The sequence below is a fragment of the Bombina bombina genome, chromosome 1 (genome assembly GCF_027579735.1).
Source record: "Bombina bombina isolate aBomBom1 chromosome 1, aBomBom1.pri, whole genome shotgun sequence".
NCBI lineage: Eukaryota > Metazoa > Chordata > Amphibia > Anura > Bombinatoridae > Bombina > Bombina bombina.
The window spans coordinates 576,238,977-576,260,842 of record NC_069499.1 but is presented as its reverse complement, the minus strand read 5'-3'; the positions used below and the strand labels follow the sequence as shown (position 1 = coordinate 576,260,842).

General features: G+C 38.0%; 1 protein-coding gene across 1 annotated transcript in view; it reads left to right on the top strand.

Annotated features, from left to right (window-relative positions):
• The window catches only part of ABCA12 (ATP binding cassette subfamily A member 12), a 317,047-nt gene that overhangs the window by 68,035 nt on the left and 227,146 nt on the right, over positions 1-21,866 (top strand). Inside the window, exons 3-4 of the mRNA XM_053698806.1 lie at positions 11,063-11,183; positions 18,512-18,600. Coding sequence (XP_053554781.1) covers positions 11,063-11,183; positions 18,512-18,600 — 210 coding nt within the window. The remainder of the gene's footprint in view (positions 1-11,062; positions 11,184-18,511; positions 18,601-21,866) is intronic.

Below are 21,866 nucleotides of genomic sequence, written 5' to 3'. Positions count from 1 at the left end.
TGCTCTTTTAGATACCACTCTCTGTTAAACATGCTCTCTTTTTCACATGAAGTATGTAGCAGACACTTTTTTGTGCAAAACATATCAATTTCAGGCACATGTTCTGTGACAAGCACATAAGATATGTTCTTTTAGACACCTTTACCATTCACTTTACATTGCAGAGAGGTAATAAACTTCTTATGTGACACGGCATGGTTACCTGCCTTTGCTGGACACTAGCAAAAGGCTAAATTAAACACTGATACCATTGATACCCTGGACACGCCCATTATATCTGACAAGGAAAGTCAACAAGGAGTATAGTTACACCAAGCTGACAGCTGGATGCAGAATAGCCTGGCACACAGAAGAGGTTCAGGTTCACTGACACCTTTTGTCTGGCTTTTGCTTTTACAGGTCACATGCCTTATACCTTCAAGTGATCTCACCTGCTCTTACCCCCAGTGCACGTGCAGTCTGTGAAAATCAGTGTCTGACATTTTCTACATGCTCATCTGCACTGAATCGATGCATAGAAATTGGTACACTTTTTTAGAGAAGGAAAATGAACTTCTTTGATTTCTTATTGTTAAAATTGCATACATTTGTCATAAGCGCTATGCATAAATCAACACTGATACAGAAAAAAGAGATTCATGGGGCTTATTCTCATGCAAATGTACATTGTATATAGCTAAATGAAGCAGCAGGGACAAGAGATAAAGGGGCTGCTTAACTAATGTAGGTTTGAGTATATGGAGGAAAGTTATTATAGGGCTAGGCAATACGATACAGAGCTAATTCCTTATATTTCAAGCTTACACTGAGACAATGGGCTAAATTTACCAAGCAGCAATTGCTGCTTCAGAGGACCATTTTAAGAATGCTGCTCCTTAAAGGGACAATGTACACTAGATTTCTCTTTGCATAAAATGTTTTGTAGATGATCCATTTATATAGCCCATCTGGGAGTGTTTTTGTAAAAATATAGTTTTGCTTATTTTTAAATAATTTTGTGCTGATTTTCAGACACCTAACCAAGCCCCAAAGTTTTATATGTAGACTGAAGTCTACATATTCCTATGGCTCCTGTTTGTATAATCTGTCTTTTCATACACAGGGAAGGGGAGGGGGCGTTTGCTGTTCCTCTTTTCTCAGCCCCTTTCACTGGGTGTCCCAGGCTAACCTTATCAATAGTGCTAATCTTGGAGCTTCTAAGTAAGTTTATAAAAAGTTTTATACTGGATCTGTGTATATTCATCTTTATAGTAGCGTCTATTACATGCAGTTATATGAAAATTGATGTATAATATCCCTTTAACCTTTAATAATGGCCGACTGACCACCAGCGAGCTGGGGGTAGCATTGCACAAGCATGCTGGTGCAATGCTTGTGCAATATAAAATGTGGACAGCATATTCTGTCCGCTCACATGTCTGCCCAACCAATAGTAAATGGAACCCTATGCATCTCAGTGTTTCTCTTCTACTTAGAGACAATTTTTTTAAAGAAGCAAATTGGTCAGCTGCTCCTGATGATTTCACTCACAGAACTGATCTATGACCTGCAATTAACAATTTCAAGCTCACTTGTATTTGTATCTATGTCCTCAGTCATATTATTATTATTTATTATTATTAGTTATTTGTAGAGTGCCAACAGATTCCGCAGCGCTAAAAACATGGGTCTAATATACAAGATAACAATTATGGGAGACAAAAGGATAGAGGGCCCTGCCAAGGGTTTCACTGTTGTAAATCAGGTCTCATGAAGGTGATCTACAAAGTAGCTAGGTTCGTAGATTTACATGATAAGTGGGTTCAAGGGGATAGCTAAAGGAGGAGAGGGACTAAGATAGGAAAATGTTAGTGTATATTATATGCATCCCTAAACAGTAGAGTCTTTAACGAGCGCTTTAAAGTTTGAAAACTAGGGGAGAGTCTTGTGGAGTGAGACAAAGAGTTCCACAGAATAGGGGCCATTCTGGAGAAGTTGTAGACAGGAATGGGAGGAGGTAACAAGAGAGGAGTAGAGAAGGAGGTCATGAGCAGAGCAAAGCGGATGGGAGGGAGAGTATCTGGAGACGAGGTCAGTGATATAGGGTGGATCAGTGTTATTGAGAGCTTTACAATTAAAGTCAGGATTTTGTGTTTTATTCTGGAGTTTAGAGGAAGCCCGTTAACGGTCTGGCAGAGAGATGCAGTAGATGAGGAGTAATATGTAAGGAAGATAAGCCTGGCAGAAGCATTTATTATGAATTTTAATGGAAAAAGATGGCAGCTAGGGAGGCCAGATAGGATGGAGTTATAATAGTCAAGGTGGGAAATGATGAGAGAGTGGATTAAAGTCTTAGTTGTATCTTGTGTGACGAAGTGGCGAATTTTAGAGTTGTTTTTAAGGTGGAGGCAGCAGGAATTGGCCAAAGACTGGATATGGAGAATGAAAGAGTGATTTGAGTTAAGTGTGAAACCAAGACATTGGGCATGTGGGGTGGGGGTAATGATGTTCTTATCAACAGTTAGAGAAAGTTGGGGGGTAGGGATTTTGGAAGAAGAGGGGAAAATAAGGAGCTCAGTTTTGGGGAGATTTAGCTTAAGGTAGTGAGAGGACATCCAGGATGAAATATTAGAAAGACAGTTAGTGACACAAGTTTGTAAGGAAGGGGATAGGTCTGGTGCAGAGATGCAGATTTGAGTATCATCAACATACAAATGATTTTGAAACCCATGGGACTGCATTAAGGAACCTAAGGATGATGTATAATTTGAGAAGAGAAGGAGACCAAGGACAGATCCTCATGGTACCCCAACAGAAAGTGGTAAAGGGTCAGAAGATATACCTTAAGGCTACACTAAAGGTCTGGTTAGACAGGTAAGAGGAGCGCCACAAGAGGGCTGTGTCGCAGATGCCGAAGGATCGAAGGGTTTGGAGCAAGATAGTGTGGTCAACAGTGTCAAAGACTGCAGACAGATCATGATGGATTAACAGAGAAAAGTGGCCTTTTGATTTTGCTGTCATTAGATCATTAGAAACCTTAATGATTGGGGTTTCTGTGGAGTGTTTGGGCGAAATCCAGATTGCAAAGGATCATGGAGGGAGTTTAATGTGAGGTAATGTGATAAATGTGTATTAATGTGCCTTTCCAGAAGTTTTAAGGCAAGGGGCAGTAGAGAAATAGAGTGGCAGTTGGATGGGGATGATAAATCGAGAGAATATTTTTTGAGGACAGGTGTGATAAGTGCATGTTTAAGGGATGAGGGAAATATACAAGTGCTGAGGGAGTGATTAAAAATATGTAAGAGTAGTAAAGAGGGAGGGCAGTAACTGTGAGAGGAAGGGATCAAGGGGACAGGTAGCGAGGTGAGAGGAGGATATAAGGGCAGAAAATTCTTCCTCAGTAGCAGTAGCAAAAAAGCTGAATCTGTGGCTTTGTGGGTTTTTGACATCAGTGATCGATTGAGGGGGTTGCCGACTGGTAGTGCGTTGAGGGATGATTTCATTTCTGATGGAATCTGTTTTGTTGATCAAGTGGTTGGCAAAGTCTTGAACTAAAAGAGAAGTGGAAAGAGGAGGTGGGGTGGGTGGAGAAGGGTGTTAAAAGTGGAGAACAGACATTTTGGGTTTGAAGAAAGAGTAGAGATAAGAGTAGAGAAGTAACCCTGCTTGGAGAGGTTAAGGGCAGAACAGTATGAGTTTAAGATGAACTTGTAATGAAGGAAGTCCTCTGAACAACAGGATTTTCTCCAATGTCGCTCAGCAGTGCCGGAACATCTACGTAGGAAGCATGTCAGAGGAGTATGTCAGGGCTGAAGATGTGTCCATGACTTTTGAGAAATAGTAGGAGGTGCCAAATTGTCAAGGATCACTGTAAGAGTAGAATTATAGTGACAGATAGATTGGTCAGGGTAGGAAAAGGAGGAGATGGAAGAGAGCAGAAGTTTGAGAGGGTTTGAATGATGTTGCCAATCAAGTGACTTAATGCTCCTGTGGAGGTTGGTGTGACGGTTAGAAGGAGGGAGAGCAGTAGGAAGTGCTGTGAAGTTACAAATGAGGAGATGATGGTCAGAAAGAGGAAAGGGGGAATTTGTGAAGTTTGAGAGAGTGCATCGATAGCTGAAACTCAGATCAAGGGAGAGTCGGACCATGGAGACAGAACGTAAGAGGAAGTGAGCTGGACAAGATTTTTTGCAGAAAGGGCAGCGAGATTGTCAACAGGGAGGTCCAATCCCCAAGAATGCAGACAGGGATGTCTGAGGAGAGGAAATAAGGTAGCCAGGATGCAAAATGATTGAGAAATTGAGTTGTGGAGCCAGGGGGGAGAGAGAGGAGAGAATAAGCTAATCATGTGGGTTTTGAAGGAAGAAAATGCAAGGGAAGGGATGGGTTGTATTTGTTGAAAGGTGCAACGAAAGGAAAGTATAATACTTACACCTCCACCTTGTCTGTTTCCAGGCCTCGGGGTATGGCTGAAGTGGAGACTCCCATGTGACAGTGCAGCAGGGGAAGATCTGTCTGAGGGAAAGAGCCAGGTTTCTGTGAGAGCCAGAAGGTTGAGGGAGTGGGAGATGAAGAGAGGTCGTGGATAGAAGCGAGCTTGTTGCACACAGAGCGAGAGTTCCAGATTGCACAAGTGAAGGGGGTGTTGGTTTTAGTTACTAAAAGAACTTGGATAAGGTTTCCAAAGTTCTGATGTTTAGGTCGAAGGCAAGGCATACATGGGTGGGTGAGTTTAGGAAGTTGTGGGGGACTGGATGGGGGGATATATCACCAGTAGTTAGTATGAGTAAGAGGGAGAGTGAAATTAGATGAAATACAGATTTGCAGTATTTAGAGTCTTTGGAATTTGGAGCAGGAGGAAGCAGAAGTGAAGTGAGAATAAAAGAGATAGTAGGTGTTGATTGGGAAGGAGTAAATGAAAAATATAGTTTGTTGACTAGACAAACTAGACACTATCTAGACAAGATAGTGAAAATGAACATTAGGACATAGGACATTTTGCAAGAAAGGAACAATGAAATATATAATACAATATTACAAGAGTACTTGCCTATAGGAAATAGAAAAAATGATAAACAGCACTTGACCTATATTAAAATATAGGATAGCTAGGGATGTAAAACAACTTAGTTAAAAGTGCTAAATATAATGCTTCGAGGTGATATGATGAATATAAAATATTTATTAGTACATAAATTAGTAGATGACAACAGACAATTATCTTATTTGGGTACTTAAAATGAACTAAAATAAAAAATAAATAAAAATAGCAATTGTTTTTCTTAAAAGTCAATAAAATTCTAAAGAGGGGAGGACGTCTCCTCAACCTCTAAATTGCGTTACTGCCACTTCGGCTATTTGAGTGAACCACCTTCAAATATAATATATTTAATAATAGAGCCAGCTCAATTTAAATATCAACAGTTGTTATTGGCAAAAATGTTGCAATATTCTTTGGCCTTAGAGTTTAGTTAATTGTTGCAATAAATAGGTCTATTTCAGATTTTTCAGCAACAAAGTCTCATAACGACTAAAGCAACAAAGATATCTGTTTCAAGCACCAATGTCCTTGTAAAATGTGTAAACAGTCTCTATGGGTGCCAATGGTAGAAATAGATCAATTAGTAGCAGGTTAAACCTTGTGAATCATACACATTCAGGAGCTGTTCGGCATTTGAAAGCAATTGAACACATTCCGCAAATAGTGTACAGTGAAAGTCAATATTATAACAAGCGGGTATACTTTACCGGACCCCTGTTGTTTGGACTACAGCGTCTGTAGTGTTATGTCTCCGCTGTCTGTCCTGGGCCCGTCGGCAATCAGTCTCACCTCTGACCTGATAGTATGATGACGTAACGGTTTCTTCGTTAGTGTAGATCAATACCGTTTCAGTCACTCCGGGCGTCTGATTTGCTTATGGGGTTAGCCGGTATCCCTTCCGCTTGTACCAATTGCTGATCCACTCCAAGTTCTTGCGGTCAAATTATCCATATTGCACTCTGCGCAGAGTATTGGGAATTCACTGGCTTTTGCTGACTTTAGTCGCCAGTTTGGATGAGGATAGTCTTGGTGATAAATAATCTTCTTTGCTCCTTGAATCAACTTCTACGTGTTTCACCTCAGTGTAGGCTTTATCAAAACTGATATAGTATATATACTGATATAGTTTGTTGACTAGACAAACTAGACACTATCTAGACAAGATAGTGAAAATGAACATTAGGATATAGGACATTTTGCAAGAAGGGAAACAGTGAAATATATAATACAATATTACGAGAGTACTTGCCTAGCGTCTTGCCACTTGTCTAATCCTTGTTTAATTCTTGTATAATTCTTAGCTTAGTTGACTTACTACAAAAGGCTCACTTCAAAAATGTAAACATACAGTATGCTATTAGGAAACTACACACTGCCCAGTCAATGCACCCCCTGTGCAATGCACACCCCAATATAGTGTTAAATACATAGGTAGGGCAGTCAGCTGGGTCCACTAAATTAGTTGATTACTAAATCAAAGACAGATTAAAAGGCTAAATGGAAAGTTAGATTCTAGTCAGGTCAGGGTAAGATAAGTTAAAAGAAACAGACAGTAAAATTTGAGACTGTGCCATACGACAGATATACATTTAAGAATAATAAGTATTGATAAGGATTGAACCTCGCATGGCAAATGACCAGACATTAGAAATAAGATATAGGAGATAACATTACAATAAATACAGGACTTATATCATATCCTCAATTCACATACAAAAGAGAGTTACACAAAGGATATCTTTGTGCACCATAGTTGCTCAGTTTGCATTAGGATATATACAGATAGATATTTTTCTTCCAAAATATATCTTAGCGTATTTTGGGGTAAAATAAAATGCAAGATGATGATAGTGCGATTGTTACACTTCTTATAAATACACAGTACAAGCACGTAATAATAATAATAATGTGCGTAACTAATATGAAGCTCATATTACAATAGGTAGTTGTATTACCTAATATTGTTATGCTAACAGGTATAAAGTTGTGTGCTATGTTTTGCTTGCTTGAACTAATTTGACTAAGATATGTTTTTTGAGAGCATTTTATGGTCTCTGTTGTCTTTCTGCTATTCCTATTGTTTTAAATCAGCCCTACCTTGATGAAGGGGCATGAAACACAAAAAAATATTTCATGATTCAGATAGAAAATGCAATTTTAACAACTTCCAAATTGACTTCTATTATCTAATTTGCTTTGTTCTCTTGGTATCCTTTGTCAAAAAGAAAAGACTCAGGAGCAACAATACACTACTGGGAACTAGCTGCTGATTGGTGGCAGCACTAATATTCCTCTTGTCATTGGTTCACCTAATTTGTTCAGTCAATTCCCATGAATGCGTTGCTGCTCCTTCAACATAGGATACCAAAGGAATGAAGCAAATTTGCTATCTGTAATAGTATGTTTTGTTTTTTGTCTTTATTAACAATGGAGAATGGACACAAGAAATATATAGGCTGTCTGTGGGTGTTTGATGGGCATTTCATGGGAGTAACTTGTATTTTAATGAGGAAACATTACAGTAAGTTTCTAATATTCAAAGCACTGTCCTCCATCTTGGAAGCTTTTCAGTAGCAAGAATTTCCATTGTGAGATATCTAGTGAATGTACAGTGAAACGTAATTTACATATGCATAATTTGAAGCGTTACTACACCAAAAACATTTATTTTTTTAGCAAACACACAGTCTATGTTGTATAAACATACTTTTAATACGATTCAAAACTTGCTCCACTAGTTAATTCAACAGCAAAAAAGACAATATTGGTGCTTCATAACTGGTGTTTCTGGCGAGTCTGCAGGCTCGCCAGAAACACGGGCCCTCAAGCTCCATACGGAACTTGATAAATGGGCCCCTATGCGAAGAAAGTGGAGATTGAGTGAACCTTTTCACCTTAAAACATTTGTAATTAGAACTAGTTCTAATTAATTACTGTTTTCTACACATTCCTGACAAGAACCTTTATGTAACGGTTTCTACTTTTCCCACAAAGCACAACTCTGACTAATGTGTGCGTGTAAACACAAAGGTAATAGTGCCTAAGGAAAATAAACAGCTCACAGTGCATCACAATTCATGGGGGCCGAATGATCAATGCGCGGGCAGACATGAGCGGATCATGCCCATCGCACATCGATAAATTCAGGCAGCATACACTGTCAGCATTTATCATTGCACAAGCATTTCACTAGAAATGCTTGTGCAATGCCGCCCCCTGCACATTCGCAGACAATCGACCGCTAGCAGGGGGTGTCAATCAACCCGATCATATGTGATCGGGCGGATTGCTGTCCGCTGCCTCAGAGGTGGCGGACGAATTAAGGAGTCTTAAGACCGCTGCTTCTTAACTCCTGTTTCTGGCCAACCTGAAGGCTCGTGCAGAAACAGATGCATTGGGGCTGATTGACGGGTTGATAAATCGGCCCTATAGTATACACACTGGAAGAAATGTTTTGTGAGACTTGCTAGGGAGAGCTCACAGCTTGAAAATTCCTCCCAATTCACAGTCTACACCAAACACATACATGTTTCAGATAGGAATACAATTGTAAACAACTTTCCAATTTGCTTCTATTATCTAGTTTGCTTAATTCTTTTGATATCCTTTGTTGAAGAAACAGCAATGCAGATGGGTGAGCCAATAACATGAGACATATATGTGCAGCCACCAAAAAGAAGCTCCTGAGCCTACCTAGGTATGCTTTCTTACAAAGAATACCAAAAGAACAAAACAAATTCAAATAATAGAGTACATTTGTTTAAAATTGCATGCTCCCTCTGAATCATGAAAGAAAAACTAATTGAGCCATGTTGCAGGGTGCTACACACATAAAGCCAGTGACCTTTTCTATTCAGGCCTTACTATGGCTGCTGCTGCCGTCACTCTGACAGCTAATTACTGACATAATCTCCTTCTACTCAATTGTAGGCACCATAGAGATAACACTGCACTAATGCCCTGCTTACTCTGGGTAGGCTGCCACAACAGCTTTGGGGGATAAATGACCAACCTGCAGGAGTTTAGACATTGTTCAGGATGTTTATACATAGGGCTAGATTTAACAAGCAGCGGATGCTGCTGTCTCCGCCTGAAGTCACCGGCTCACCGGAAACTGAAGTTAAGAAGCAGTGGTCGCAAGAGGCGGCGGACGAGTTAAGGAGCAGCGGTCTTAAGACCGCTGCTCCTTAACTCCTGTTTCTGGTGAGCCTGAGCTTGATGAATCGTCCCCATAGTATTGAGGGAGCATAGAGTTTATGTTTAAAATTTTATATTAAGAAACAGCTAAAACAAAGAGCTAGCACCGTTCTTAAAGGGACAGTCAAGTCAAAATTAAACTTTTATGATTCAGATAGGGCATGCAATTTTAAATAACTTTCCAATTTACTTTTATCATCAAATTTGCTTTGTTTTCTTGGTATTATTTGTTGAAGCTAAACCTAGGTAGACTCATATGCTAACTTCTAAGCCGTAGAGGGCCACCTCTTTATCTCAGTGCATTTTGACAGTTGTTCCCAGTTAGACAGTGCTAGTTCATGTGTGCCATATAGATAACATTGTTCTCACTCCTGTGAAGTTATTTATGAGTCAGCACTGTTTAACTAAAATGCAAGTCTGTCAAAAGAACTGAGATAAAGAGGTAGTCTGTAGAGGCTTAGAAACAAGGTAATTACAGAGGTAAAAGTGTATTAATATAACTGTGTTGGTTATGCAAAATTGGGTAATGGGTAATAACGGGATTATCTATCTTTTTAAACAATAACATTTTTTCCAGTAGACTGTCCCTTTAACAAATTTGACTGCTCTGCCTGCCCAGTCTCACTTCTTTCTAGCAGCAGCCATTTTTTATCTGTAAGGACTGATCCTTTATTGACTTTTAAAACTGTTTCCTCAGATGAAGTCCAATATAAATAATTTTTTGAAAGTTAAAAGCAATTGTACTTTATTGCTTTTTTAATGTTGTAATTTGTTATTTTTACAACACAAACAATTCATTTGTTAAGGTTGTGTTTTTGTCTATATAACGGAAGTAATGCTACACTATGACAGTTTATGATTTAGCAGCAAGAGGTGTTGTGAAACGCGTAAGAATTTTTAAACCTTTTTCCATGTTTTTTTTTAATAAGGTGCAACCACTTTTTTTTTTCTTTAATGAGGGTTGGTTCTCCACTTGTTGTCCTTCTACAGATTAGCTCTATGTTTGTGCAACAGAGTAGTGAAGCTTTAAAGTGACAGCTTTGTGATGATCTTAATGCAAAACAAAATGTCCTAATACACCATTGGGGATTTTCTGTCCTGGGTCCTGGTTATAAATGATGGTGTCCCCTCTAACAACACCACTGGTTCACAAGAACTAGCCCCCACAAGCCTGTCAAGACAAATTCTTTATTTATTTTTCTTTGTGAAATTGTAACACATTTAAAAAAAAACTCTTGTAGCTGTAAAAAATATATAATGTTCATTTAATTAGTGTGTTTGTGCCCTAGCTTAGCCGATTTCTTTCAAGCTATGAGACAAAAATCAATAATGAGTTTACTGCAATGTAAATATGAACCCTATATTCCTGTGTCTGTATATCTATATTATAATAACATACATTTATTATAAGCATACAAAACTTGTTCTGCACAGGCTAGAATTCTTTTTAAATAAGTACCATCCCTGTTTTCACATGACAAATAAATAAATACTTCATAGAAAACCCACCCTAGGGATTTCACAAGCAGTTCTATTAGATATATTTCTTATATATACAGTATATTAGACAGATGTATTCACATTAATAATCTGAAGATTCATTTTGGCTTGTTTAATGCCACTGGTAATGATTATTTACTTACAATATCAATAAGTAACCAACATAAAATAAAGAACTACACAAGAACACCGACCACCAATTTTATTACAGTATTATTTTGTTGTTAATGTTATGGGAGTAGATTTTCAGAGGGTCTTATTCAGACATTTTATATACAGGTGAAATGGCTTAGTGATTATACATAAAGCAATGACAATATCTAACATATGGTTTTATGTCCATAGGTTACCTGGCCCCTCGCAATCTGCAGAGCACCGGCTTTTTTCCATTCCTCCAGAATTACCTCTGTGATACAGACACAAAGTGCATTAACCAGTCCTATGTCACATTAATTGAGGCAAACAGGTAAGAGGGGACATTTTTATAATAATAATAATAATAATAATACTAAAATAAAATAATGAAAATGTCAGCACTAAAATTACTTATATGATCTCAGTGGCTTATTTTGTACAGTGATGTAAGAGATATGCTATTGTATTCTGTAAAATCATCTGGAAAACAATGGCAACAGTATAAATAAGTTCTTGAAATGTACTTTTAATTGATTGCTATTGCCCACATGTATTTTTATTATTTAGTGACAGCATGATAGTGACAGCATGATATGTATGTGTCACTAGGTAATAGTTAGCCATTAAAGCTGGACAGATAGCTCATCTTACAGAGATCTGTGGCAACCAAAGGTTTGCAGGTTCGATCCCGTCAATGTCCACTCAGTCTTTCATCCTTCTAAGGTCGGTAAAATGAGTACCATTAAGTTGGGTAATAATAATACCTCTTATCAGTGCCGCGAGTCGATTAAGTTTGAGGTTATGCGCTATCCAATTATTAAAGAGCTTCTTACTGCAGTCTTTATAAACATCATAAAGTGGACAAATATGCATAACATGATGGCGCTTTAATGGAAATACTTACTCATTTTATGTATGGTGAGGTGTACCTTGTCAGTCCGGTATATTGGAATTGTGGATGGGCATTGCCTGCCAGACCTGTAAATGGAGGAACACACTTCAAGAACAGAACTCATTGGTTGAATAATTAGTAACATAAACATATGTAAGCTCCAGTATTGTTTATCAACGCCAAATGTTATAGGTACAGTGTTTAGTTTCATGCACATGAAAGAGCACTATATATTTGCATGACATAAGGTTATGAGTCCAGTGTAAAACATCATAAACGCAAAAACAACAACAAAATCCCATTACAGGAAAATACATTCCGTTAAAAACAAACAAAAAAAACAAACTGCAATACTCTGTAAAATGGTATTTTTAATATATAAATAAAATAATAATAAATAAATAAATAAATAGATAAATCAAACATTACCCTAATGTGTCCTTATTTTATTGAATTAAAATGTGTGTAGGTACAGTAAGAGAATAATTGTGATGGGGGCTATCACAGTCAGGTTTAATTTTTGAAGGGGCAAACAGTGGTCTGTGTCATCAAATCGACTGCTTCCAAGGGCCTGTTATAACCCAAATTCGGCAACCGGACTCCGGCTGCCGAAAACATTATCATATCTCATACAAAGTATAGGAAGCTGCTAATCTTTAAATTATACCCGGTTTCCAATGCCCACGCAAACCGTTAATACACTGTCAGAGGCTGTCGATACACTAACAAAAATTACACCCAGCTCAACTAGGTGTAAAACAGGGAAATGCCGCAATGCCCCCACAACGCACACTATCTATTTAATCTATTAACCCCTAATCCGCAATGCCCCCACAACGCACACTATCTATTTAATCTATTAACCCCTAATCCGCAATACCCCCAAAATGCACACTATCTATTTAATCTATTAACCCCTAATCCGCAATACCCCCAAAATGCACACTATCTATTTAATCTATTAACCCCTAATCAAATCAGCCAAAAGGATGAGAGCTACTGAGATCCTATTGGCTGATTTGAACAGTTCCGCAGTCGCCGGTCTTCATTTCCGCGGTTGCCGGTCTTTAGTTCTGCAGTCCTGGATGAAGATAGAAGAGGTCGCTGCTTGGAAGAAGACTTCAACGCCAGACTTCAGGAACCTTGAGTACCTATCTGGAGGTTAGAGTTAGGCTTTTTTTTTATTCTATTTGTATTTATTATTTTTTGGATTAGGGATTTGGGCGCTGAAAAAGAGCTGAATGCCCTGTTAAGGGCAATGCCCATACAAATGCCCCTTTAGGGGCAATGGGTAGTTTAGGATTTTTTAGTGTTAGTTTTTTTTATTTTGGGGGGTTTGGTGGGTGGGGGGTTTTACTGTTAGGGGTAACTTTTTTTTTTTTTTTTTAAGGTAAAAGAGCTGTTTAACTTAGGGCAATCCCCTACAAAAGGCCCTTTTAATGGCTATTGATAGTTTATTATTAGATTAGGGGGTGTTTTTATTTTGGGGGGGCTTTTTTATTTTTTTAGGGATTAGGTTTAATTTTTTTATTTTTGATAATTTTGTTTTTTATTTTATGTAATGTTAGACTTTTTATTTTATATAATTTTAGCTTAATTTAAACTTAGTTTTTTATTTTTTAAGAAATGTTAGCTTTTTTATTTTAATTGTAATCTAGGATTATTTTAATTTATGTAATGTGGTTAATTTAGGGTGTGTTAGGTTAGGGGGCTTAGTAATTAGTTATCTGCTTTGTGTGGTTTGGCAGTTTGGGGTTAATAGATTTATTAGGTTAATTGCAATGTGGGTTAATGGTGGATTAGGGGTTAATAAATTTAATAGATAGTTTGCAATGTGGGGGCATGGTGTCTTAGGGGTTGATAACTTTGATAGATACTTTGTGGTATGGGGGTTGGCAGATTAGGGGTTAATACATTAGTTATTGCGGTAGGGGGTTGCGGTTAAGATGGTAGATATCACGCAGGCGTTTGGTGTTTGATTTTTTTCTAACAGCGAGAGACGGGTAAAAAATACGGAGCTGCACTTGTATGCGGCTCCGTATATGCGATTGAGTGTAGTGTAAGGTTGATTTACCATAGTAATCTATTAATGTTTTAGAAATCCGGCAATGCTAACTTACACCTACACGAAAAGAGGGACCGTTTGCAAAGCAGAAACCTTTTCAATGGAAACCTGGTACTAAAATGGAGCCGTAAATTACTTTGAGCTGTCGGCAGCTTCGGTAGTTTACGGCTCCATTTTTAACGGCTCAATGGAAACGAGCCCAATAAGGGGTCACTATTATTTAGTTATACAGAAAAAAGTTTCTAAATATTGATATAGTTTGTGATACAGCCAGAAAAATAGAACGACCGGGATTACAAGTTGTGTGGTAAACCCGTTGTGTACACATCATGCAAAATGGGGCCGCACCGCTATTTCCATAGCGCCGCCATTACAAGTCACCATAAAACTTTCTTTTCTCGTGTGGTATGGTGCGGTAAGCCGCATACTGCACAAAAACCAAGTTCTGACTTGGCGTGCTCGTGCACGTATTCCCCCATAGAGATTAATGGAGAAGAAATGTAGGGAAAAAACACTTGCGATTGCGAAATCACTACCGCATTTTCGCATTCCTCATTGAAGTCTATGGAGAAAAGAAAGTTTTACAAAAACCTAGCACCCTAACATAAGCCCCTTGTCTAATAACCCCTAAACTGCCATCCCCCCACATCGCCGACTACTAAAATAAACGTATTAACCCCTAAACCGCCGTCCCCCACATCGCAACAACCTAAATTAAACTCTAAACCTAACACCTCCTAACTTTAAATTAAAGTTACAATATACTAACTACCTTAAAATAAATAAAAACTTACCTGTGAAAAAAAATAAAACCTAAGCTTGAACTAAAAAAAAACACCTAACATTACTTGTTTAACCCCTTAACGATCGAGGACGTGCAGCGTACGTCCTCAAAAGAAAGTCACTTAACAACCAAGGACGTACCCTGCACGTCCTCGGTCTGGAAAGCAGCTGGAAGCGATCCTGATCACTTCCAGCTGCTTTCCAGTTATTACAGGATGCCTCGATATCGAGGCATCCTGCAATAACATTTTTTAGCCATCCGGTGCAGAGAGAGCCACTCTGTGGCCCTCTCTGCACCGGAGATCGGTGGCTCTTTTAGTTGGTGGGTGGGAGCCGGTATGGGAGGCGGGTGGTGGCCATCGATGGCCCTGCTGATCTGGAGGGGGGCGGGATCATGGGCGGGGACTTTCTGCCAGTACTTAAGATGGCGGGGACAATTGTGGGGTGGGGTGGGGGAGGGAAGGGAGCTGTTTGGGAGGGATCAGGGGGTGGGATGTGTCAGGTGGGAGGCTGATCTCTACACTAAAGCTAAAATGAACCCTGCAAGCTCCCTACAAACTCCCTAATTAACCCCTTCACTGCTAGCCATAATACACGTGTGTCTGCTATTTCTGAACAAAGGGGATCCCAGAGAAGCATTTACAACCATTTGTGCCATAATTGCACAAGCTGTTTGTAAATAATTTCAGTGAGAAACCTAAAATTGTGAAAAATTTTGTGTTTTTTTTTCATTTGATCGCATTTGACGGTGAAATGGTGGCATGAAATATACCAAAATGGGCCTAGATCAATACTTGGTGTTGTCTACTACACTACACTAAATATAAAATTAACCCTAGAAGCTCCCTACATGCTCCCTAATTAACCCCTTCACTGCTGGGCATAATACATGTGTGGTGCGCAGTGGCATTTAGCAGCCTTCTAACTACCAAAAAGCAAAGCCAAAGCCATATATGTCTGCTATTTTTGAACAAAGGGGATCCCAGAGAAGCATTTACAACCATTTATGCTATAATTGCATAAGTTGTTTGTAAATAATTTCAGTGAGAAACCTAAAGTTTGTGAAAAAATATGTGAAAAAGTGAACATTTTTTTTTATTTGATCGCATTTGGCAGTGAAATAGTGGCATGAAATATTCCAAAATGGGCCTAGATTAATACTTTGGGATGTCTTCTAAAAAAAAAATATATACATGTCAATGGATATTTAGGGATTCCTGAAAGATATCAGTGTTCCAATGTTACTAGCGCTAATTTTGAAAAAAAAGTGATTTGGAAATAGCAAAGTGCTACTTGTATTTATGGCCCTATAACTTGCAAAAAAAGCAAAGTACATGTAAACATTGGGTATTTCTAAACTCAGGACAACATTTAGAAACTATTTAGCATGGTATCTTTGGTGGTTGTAGATGTATAACAGATATTGGGGGTCAAAGTTAGAAAAAGTGTGTTTTTTTCCTTTTTTTCCTCATATTTTATAATTTTTTTATAGTAAATTATAAGATATGATGAAAATAATGGTATCTTTTGAAAGTCCATTTAATGGCGAGAAAAACGGTATATCATATGTGTGGGTACAGTAAACGATTAAGAGGAAAATTACAGCTAAACACAAACACCGCAAAAATGTCAAAATAGCCTTGGTCCCAAACGGACAGAAAATGGAAAAGTGCTGTGGTCATTAAGGGGTTAAAAAAAATTACCAAAAATAAAAAAAAAACATACCTTAACAAAAATAAAAAAGCTAACATTACAGAAAATAACAAACAAAATATTCCTATTCTAATACCCCCATTAAAAAAAAAATATTAAAAATAAATCTCTAAATAAACTACCAATAGCCCTTAAAAGGACCTTTTATAGGGTATTGTCCTAAAATTAACAGCTCTTTTGCAAAAAAATAAACACATTACCCCATAACATTAAAACCCCCCCAACTCCCCAAAATAAAAAAGCTATTTAAAAAAAATACTAACCTACCCATTGCCCCGAAAAGGGCATTTGTATGGGCATTGCTCTTAAAAGGACATTCATTTCTTTTTAAGCCCATAAAAATGTAAAAAAGCCCTAATCTAAAGAGAAAAAAAAATCACCCCCCCCCCCAAAAAAAAAACAAAAAAAAACATAACACTAACCCCAAAATAGGTACTCACCATTGCGGCTCCATATTCATCCATTGAGGGACCATCTTCTACCATTGCATTCCTATTGCCTGAAAAATTCAAATCAGCCAATAGGATGAGTACAATTCTAATCTGGCCCTATCCATGTGTGTTCTACTATTTGCAGGGACATTGCAGTAAATGTTTTTCTTTCTTTCTTTCTTGTAAAATAGGGCAATTCAAAACATATTCCAGTTTAAGAAAAAAACACTTAAACAAAGAAAAACAACTCATGTTCCTGTCCTGAATAAATGAGTTTTTTTGCCATGCTTTGAGCCAGTGAGGAATACTAGGATATACAAACCAATACTAAAGCATTAGTTGCAATTTAAATTAAAACAGCTTTTTTTTTTTGTTTGTTTTTAAAAAAACAACAATCAGAAAAAAATGTTTGACATGTATAAATGCTGCTCTTCCATATGCATCATATCAATTTTTTAGTACAATGTTCCTATAAATTAGCAGTAAAATCAGAGGACTGTGCTAATTTAAAAATTTGATAACATAATATAGAATATTTATTGATAAAGTTCATGTGATCTTTTATTTATTTTGGTTTGCTAGATATATAATTGTGGCATTAACTAGTATCAAAAGATATTAAGGGTTTGTGAAAATGTTACACATAGAATGTATTTTTTTATTTAGGTGTGTGTGTGATTATTTACATTTAGTTTAGCACTGATGTAGTCATGGCAGGATTTTCATGCAGAACGTTCAGTGATCCTATATCCACAAGCTCTCTTTCATATGAAAAGAATGCCCTCTTCTGATCTTTGCTTGCAAGAATGACTGGAAGTATGACTGGATCTGATCTATTTTTCAAAATATGGTGTGTTCTGACCCTCTAGGCTGAAAGGTTGCCAGTCTTTATTCTGACTGGCTAATCCTTATCTCATAATGGAAAGGTGTCTGTACAGAGCTCCATTAAAGTGTCCAGCCCTCACCTGCTTGTGGTTACTCGGTTCATTCTGATATGTTTTCTGATTAACAGCTAAATTTAGTTTCCCCCACACCTCTCATGGAAGGTGGGGCTGGTCCTGCTTACAAAGTGGAAGATTGGCTGGATGTACTTTCAAGAAGCAAAAATTATCACCTTTTCATAGCCAGGCTTTCAATGAATCTAAACCACACATTTTCAAAAATGTTTCTTGTGTCAAGTTCAGAGTGTGTTGCACATGAACAAAATAATAGAATTATCCCAAATTGTCTTGGAATACTTGTAAAGATGTAAATAAAAGGCCAGTTTGGGACTTCATCAAGTTTAGGTATAGAATTTCAAAAGGGTAAAATGGTATTGAAAGCAATTCTGAAAAGGGATTGTGATTGCTAAGAAAGGTGCTCTTTTTGAGTAGAAAATCTGTCTAAAATAAATTGGCCGATAGATTGGGATTGACCCCAGAGTTTTAAGTAAAGTGAGAGGCTGTCAACATAGGAAACATTAATGTCTCCTCCAGTTTAAGCTCAGTGTTTGAGAATTTACTAGAAGCAATACTCCATTTTACAAATAAACCATTGCAAATAAATCAACTCTCTATGAATTATTGTAACCCTAGTGCTCCAGGACCACTTTTGGGCCAGACTAAACCAGACAAAAAAAACTCTGTGGCATAATTACACAGAATTATCCTGATTGATGCAATTAACAGAGATGACATGAACTCCTGACTAGCGTGTTTGTATCATGTAAGGAGAAAAGACACTTATACTTAATAAGATTTACTCATAATGACTCTTTTTAATTGCCTTGTTTCTAGGATACAAAAGCGTTCTGTTGATGATGGAGGCGGCGGGGGGAGTACCACCAAACAGACCACCTATATCAACAAAGCATTGAATAGTTCAAGTAAGTGTTTACCAAGTTCTTTATTTTATGTCTCCATTCAACCTGCATTGCTCTGCACCCAGAGATTTGAGCTTGCGCTTCCAAGTCAGACAATCTAACTGCTGGCTACATCAGAAGGAGTTCCACAGTGCGCAAATCTCCTAAAATTAAGGAGATTAAGAGCACTAAATACAAAAAAAAATGTAACTGACTAGCCACCAGACGGCGGAAAATATCATTAAGGTACAGTATCTTTTCTCCTATCCAGTGTAACATTTTATTACACAATTCCTTTAATCCTGAGGTAGAAAGGATCCCTTTCCACCTGATACGTCAGTTTCAGCCATATTGGGACCAAATAATATTTTGCCCTTATAAGGCAAAAAACTGAAAATAGGATTTGGATGTAACATCTGCAGACCAAGACATTAGCCACAGAGCTCTGCGAACTAGAACTGCAAGGCTAGAATCATGTTGGCACCAGATAAAAGATTAGTCAGCTTTAGAGCCTTGCTCCTATCCTGGATCTCCTTTATAGAATACTCCTCCGAAATCAGAGCAGGCAAGGAGACACTCCATTCTTATAGAAAGGATCCTTTAAAGAAGAAAATATCCCGCAGGGGAATATTGATTCCTGACTAAGGTGGACATAGTGCCAAATATCAGAGCATAAGGAAATGAAAGGATCACCTTTTATTATAAAAATAATTCAATTACACTATAAAACAGGATTGAAGAAGGGCTGCAAATACAAAATGTATAAGAAAATTGCACCTTAAAATATAAAGGAGCTAAAATAGAAATGAATCAGGAGATATACATCCTGAAAATAAAACTGCATGGACATACTTGATGATTACACATAAAAGCAGCTCAGCCCTTATTTCTGTATATCCTTTAGCTGACATCAAATAAAAAACCCAGACATTATCAGGACAATAAATCCTGAAAAGTAAACTGCAGGGACTTAAGTATATTAAGAGGAACTCAGCCCTAAATATCCTTAGGAACATGGATTAGCAGCTAACTGCCACCAGATGGCAGGCAAATACAAGAAACACTGTATGTATTAGAAATGATGTTCAGAAGTGTTCTGAAGAAAAAAACATGTAATAAAACATTTGATTGAGATAATAAGAGTCTCTTCTTATAAAATATGCATCTTTAGGAGGCTAAGCTTTGTCATAAGAGACTCAGCTAAGCATGCGCTCAGATCGCACTACTCATTGCGATAAGATCCAAAATGGTGCCAATATCTATATGCCATCAGCGGATCCTGAGAGGAGCAGAAAAATAAAGCTCAACCCAAACAGCATAAATCTACTGAGCGTCCCACAGCACAAATTGACTGAGTAGTATTTAGCTGATAATCTGCGGGAAAACATCCACCAACAATGGCGTTCACGTCCTGAGCGGGAAGCTGATACCCGATAACAAGAAGGAGAAGTAAGACAGGCATAACAGCCTGAGTTCATGCAATAGGCACCAACTTCCGAAGTCTATGCAGGCAATAACAGCGCTCTGTCCTAAGAAATATGAATAAAAGGACTTACCCTCAGGGAACTTTTGCTGTGGAGCAGGCACAGCAGCTATCGGTTTCATAACCTCACTTGACCGCTAACAGGGACCTGTAGAAAAAGAAAGAACAGAGTAACCAACCCTGGATTTCTATAAGGGGTAGCAATAATCTATACTATAATCGTGTTTGTAACGCGTCTGTTGGTATCGCCAGTTGCGCACGCATCCTCAAAGGAATGTTGGCTGCGCGAGGCAGTCAAAAGAATGTTGGCTGCTCGCGCAGCCAAAATAATTCACATGGATGCAGAGAAGATGCATCCCGGTGGATTCCAAAAATGGCAGGGTGGTAAAAGAATCCACAAAAAGGATTCTTTTACCACCCTGCCATTTTCGGAATCCCCCGGGATGCAGCAAAGGCAAACGGAGTATTACAAAATGAAAACGCAATAAGTATTACAAAACAAACAATAAACAACTACATAATAAAATTAACCCTTAAATCCGCCAACTCCAACATTGCAAACTACCTAATACATCTATTAACCCCTAATCCTCCATTTCCCCACATGGCAAATTAAATAATTTATTTATTAACACCTAAACCGCCATGCACCACTAACGCAATAAATATCATTAACATATTAACCCCTAATATGCCAACCCCCACAACGCATTAAACCTAATTTACCTATTAACTCATAAACCGACAACCCCCACAATGCAAATAACTAATTTAATGACTAAGCCCCCTAACCTAACACACCCTAAATTAACCCCTTAATTATATAAAATAATAAAATACTACATTACAATTAAAATAAAAAATCCTAACAGTACATTAAAAAAAAAACAACCTAAGATTACAACTTCAATACCAAGCATGGTAATGAAATAACAGCTGCATTATATAGGCTGATTGGTTCACACCTCTTAAAGGGAAAGACAGAATGTTACAGGGGTTAATATAGTTTAATTTAGGTTGTTGCAATGTGGGGGCTGGCAGTTTAGGGGTTAATAGGTTTAGTTAGTTTTGGGGATGTTTGGGAATGACAATGACGGTATAGGGGTTAATAGGTTTAGTTAGTGTCGGTGATGTTTGGTAATGGCGGTTTAGGGGTTAATAGCTTTAGTTAGTGTCAGCAATGTCGGGGAGCTGCAGTTTAGGGGTTAACAGGTTTAGTTAGTGTTGGCGATGTGGGGGGGTGCGGTTTAGGGGTTAATAGGTTTAGGAAGTGTCGGCGATGTCAGGAAACTGCAGTTTAGGGGTTAATAGGTTTAGGTAGTGTTGGCGATGTTGGGAACGGCAGTTTAGGGGTTAATATGTTTAGTTTGTGTCGGCGATGTTTTGGAACGGAGGTTTAGGGGTTAATAGGTTTAGTTAGTGTCGGCGATGTTGGGGAACGGTGGTTTAGGGGTTAATAGCTTTATTTAGTTATTTAGTTAGTGCTGGCGATGTCGGGGAAGTGTGTTTTAGGGGTTAATAGATTTAGTTAGTGCTGGTGATGTCAGGGAACTGCGGTTTAGGGGTTAATAGCTTTATTTAATTATTTAGACTTAGAGTTAGTGTCGGCGTTGTGTGGTTTACATTAGGAACAATGAAAAATTCTGAATATGAATAATGGATCCGAAAATTCGGAAACTAATTTATTACTTTTCAGAAATGTTTCAGGATGTGCTGATTCGGAAATTTGGATGCATCCGAATCTCCGAATTTGGCAAAATTCGTCCGAAAAAAACGAATTTGGCCAAAACGAAACGCACGTGTCTAA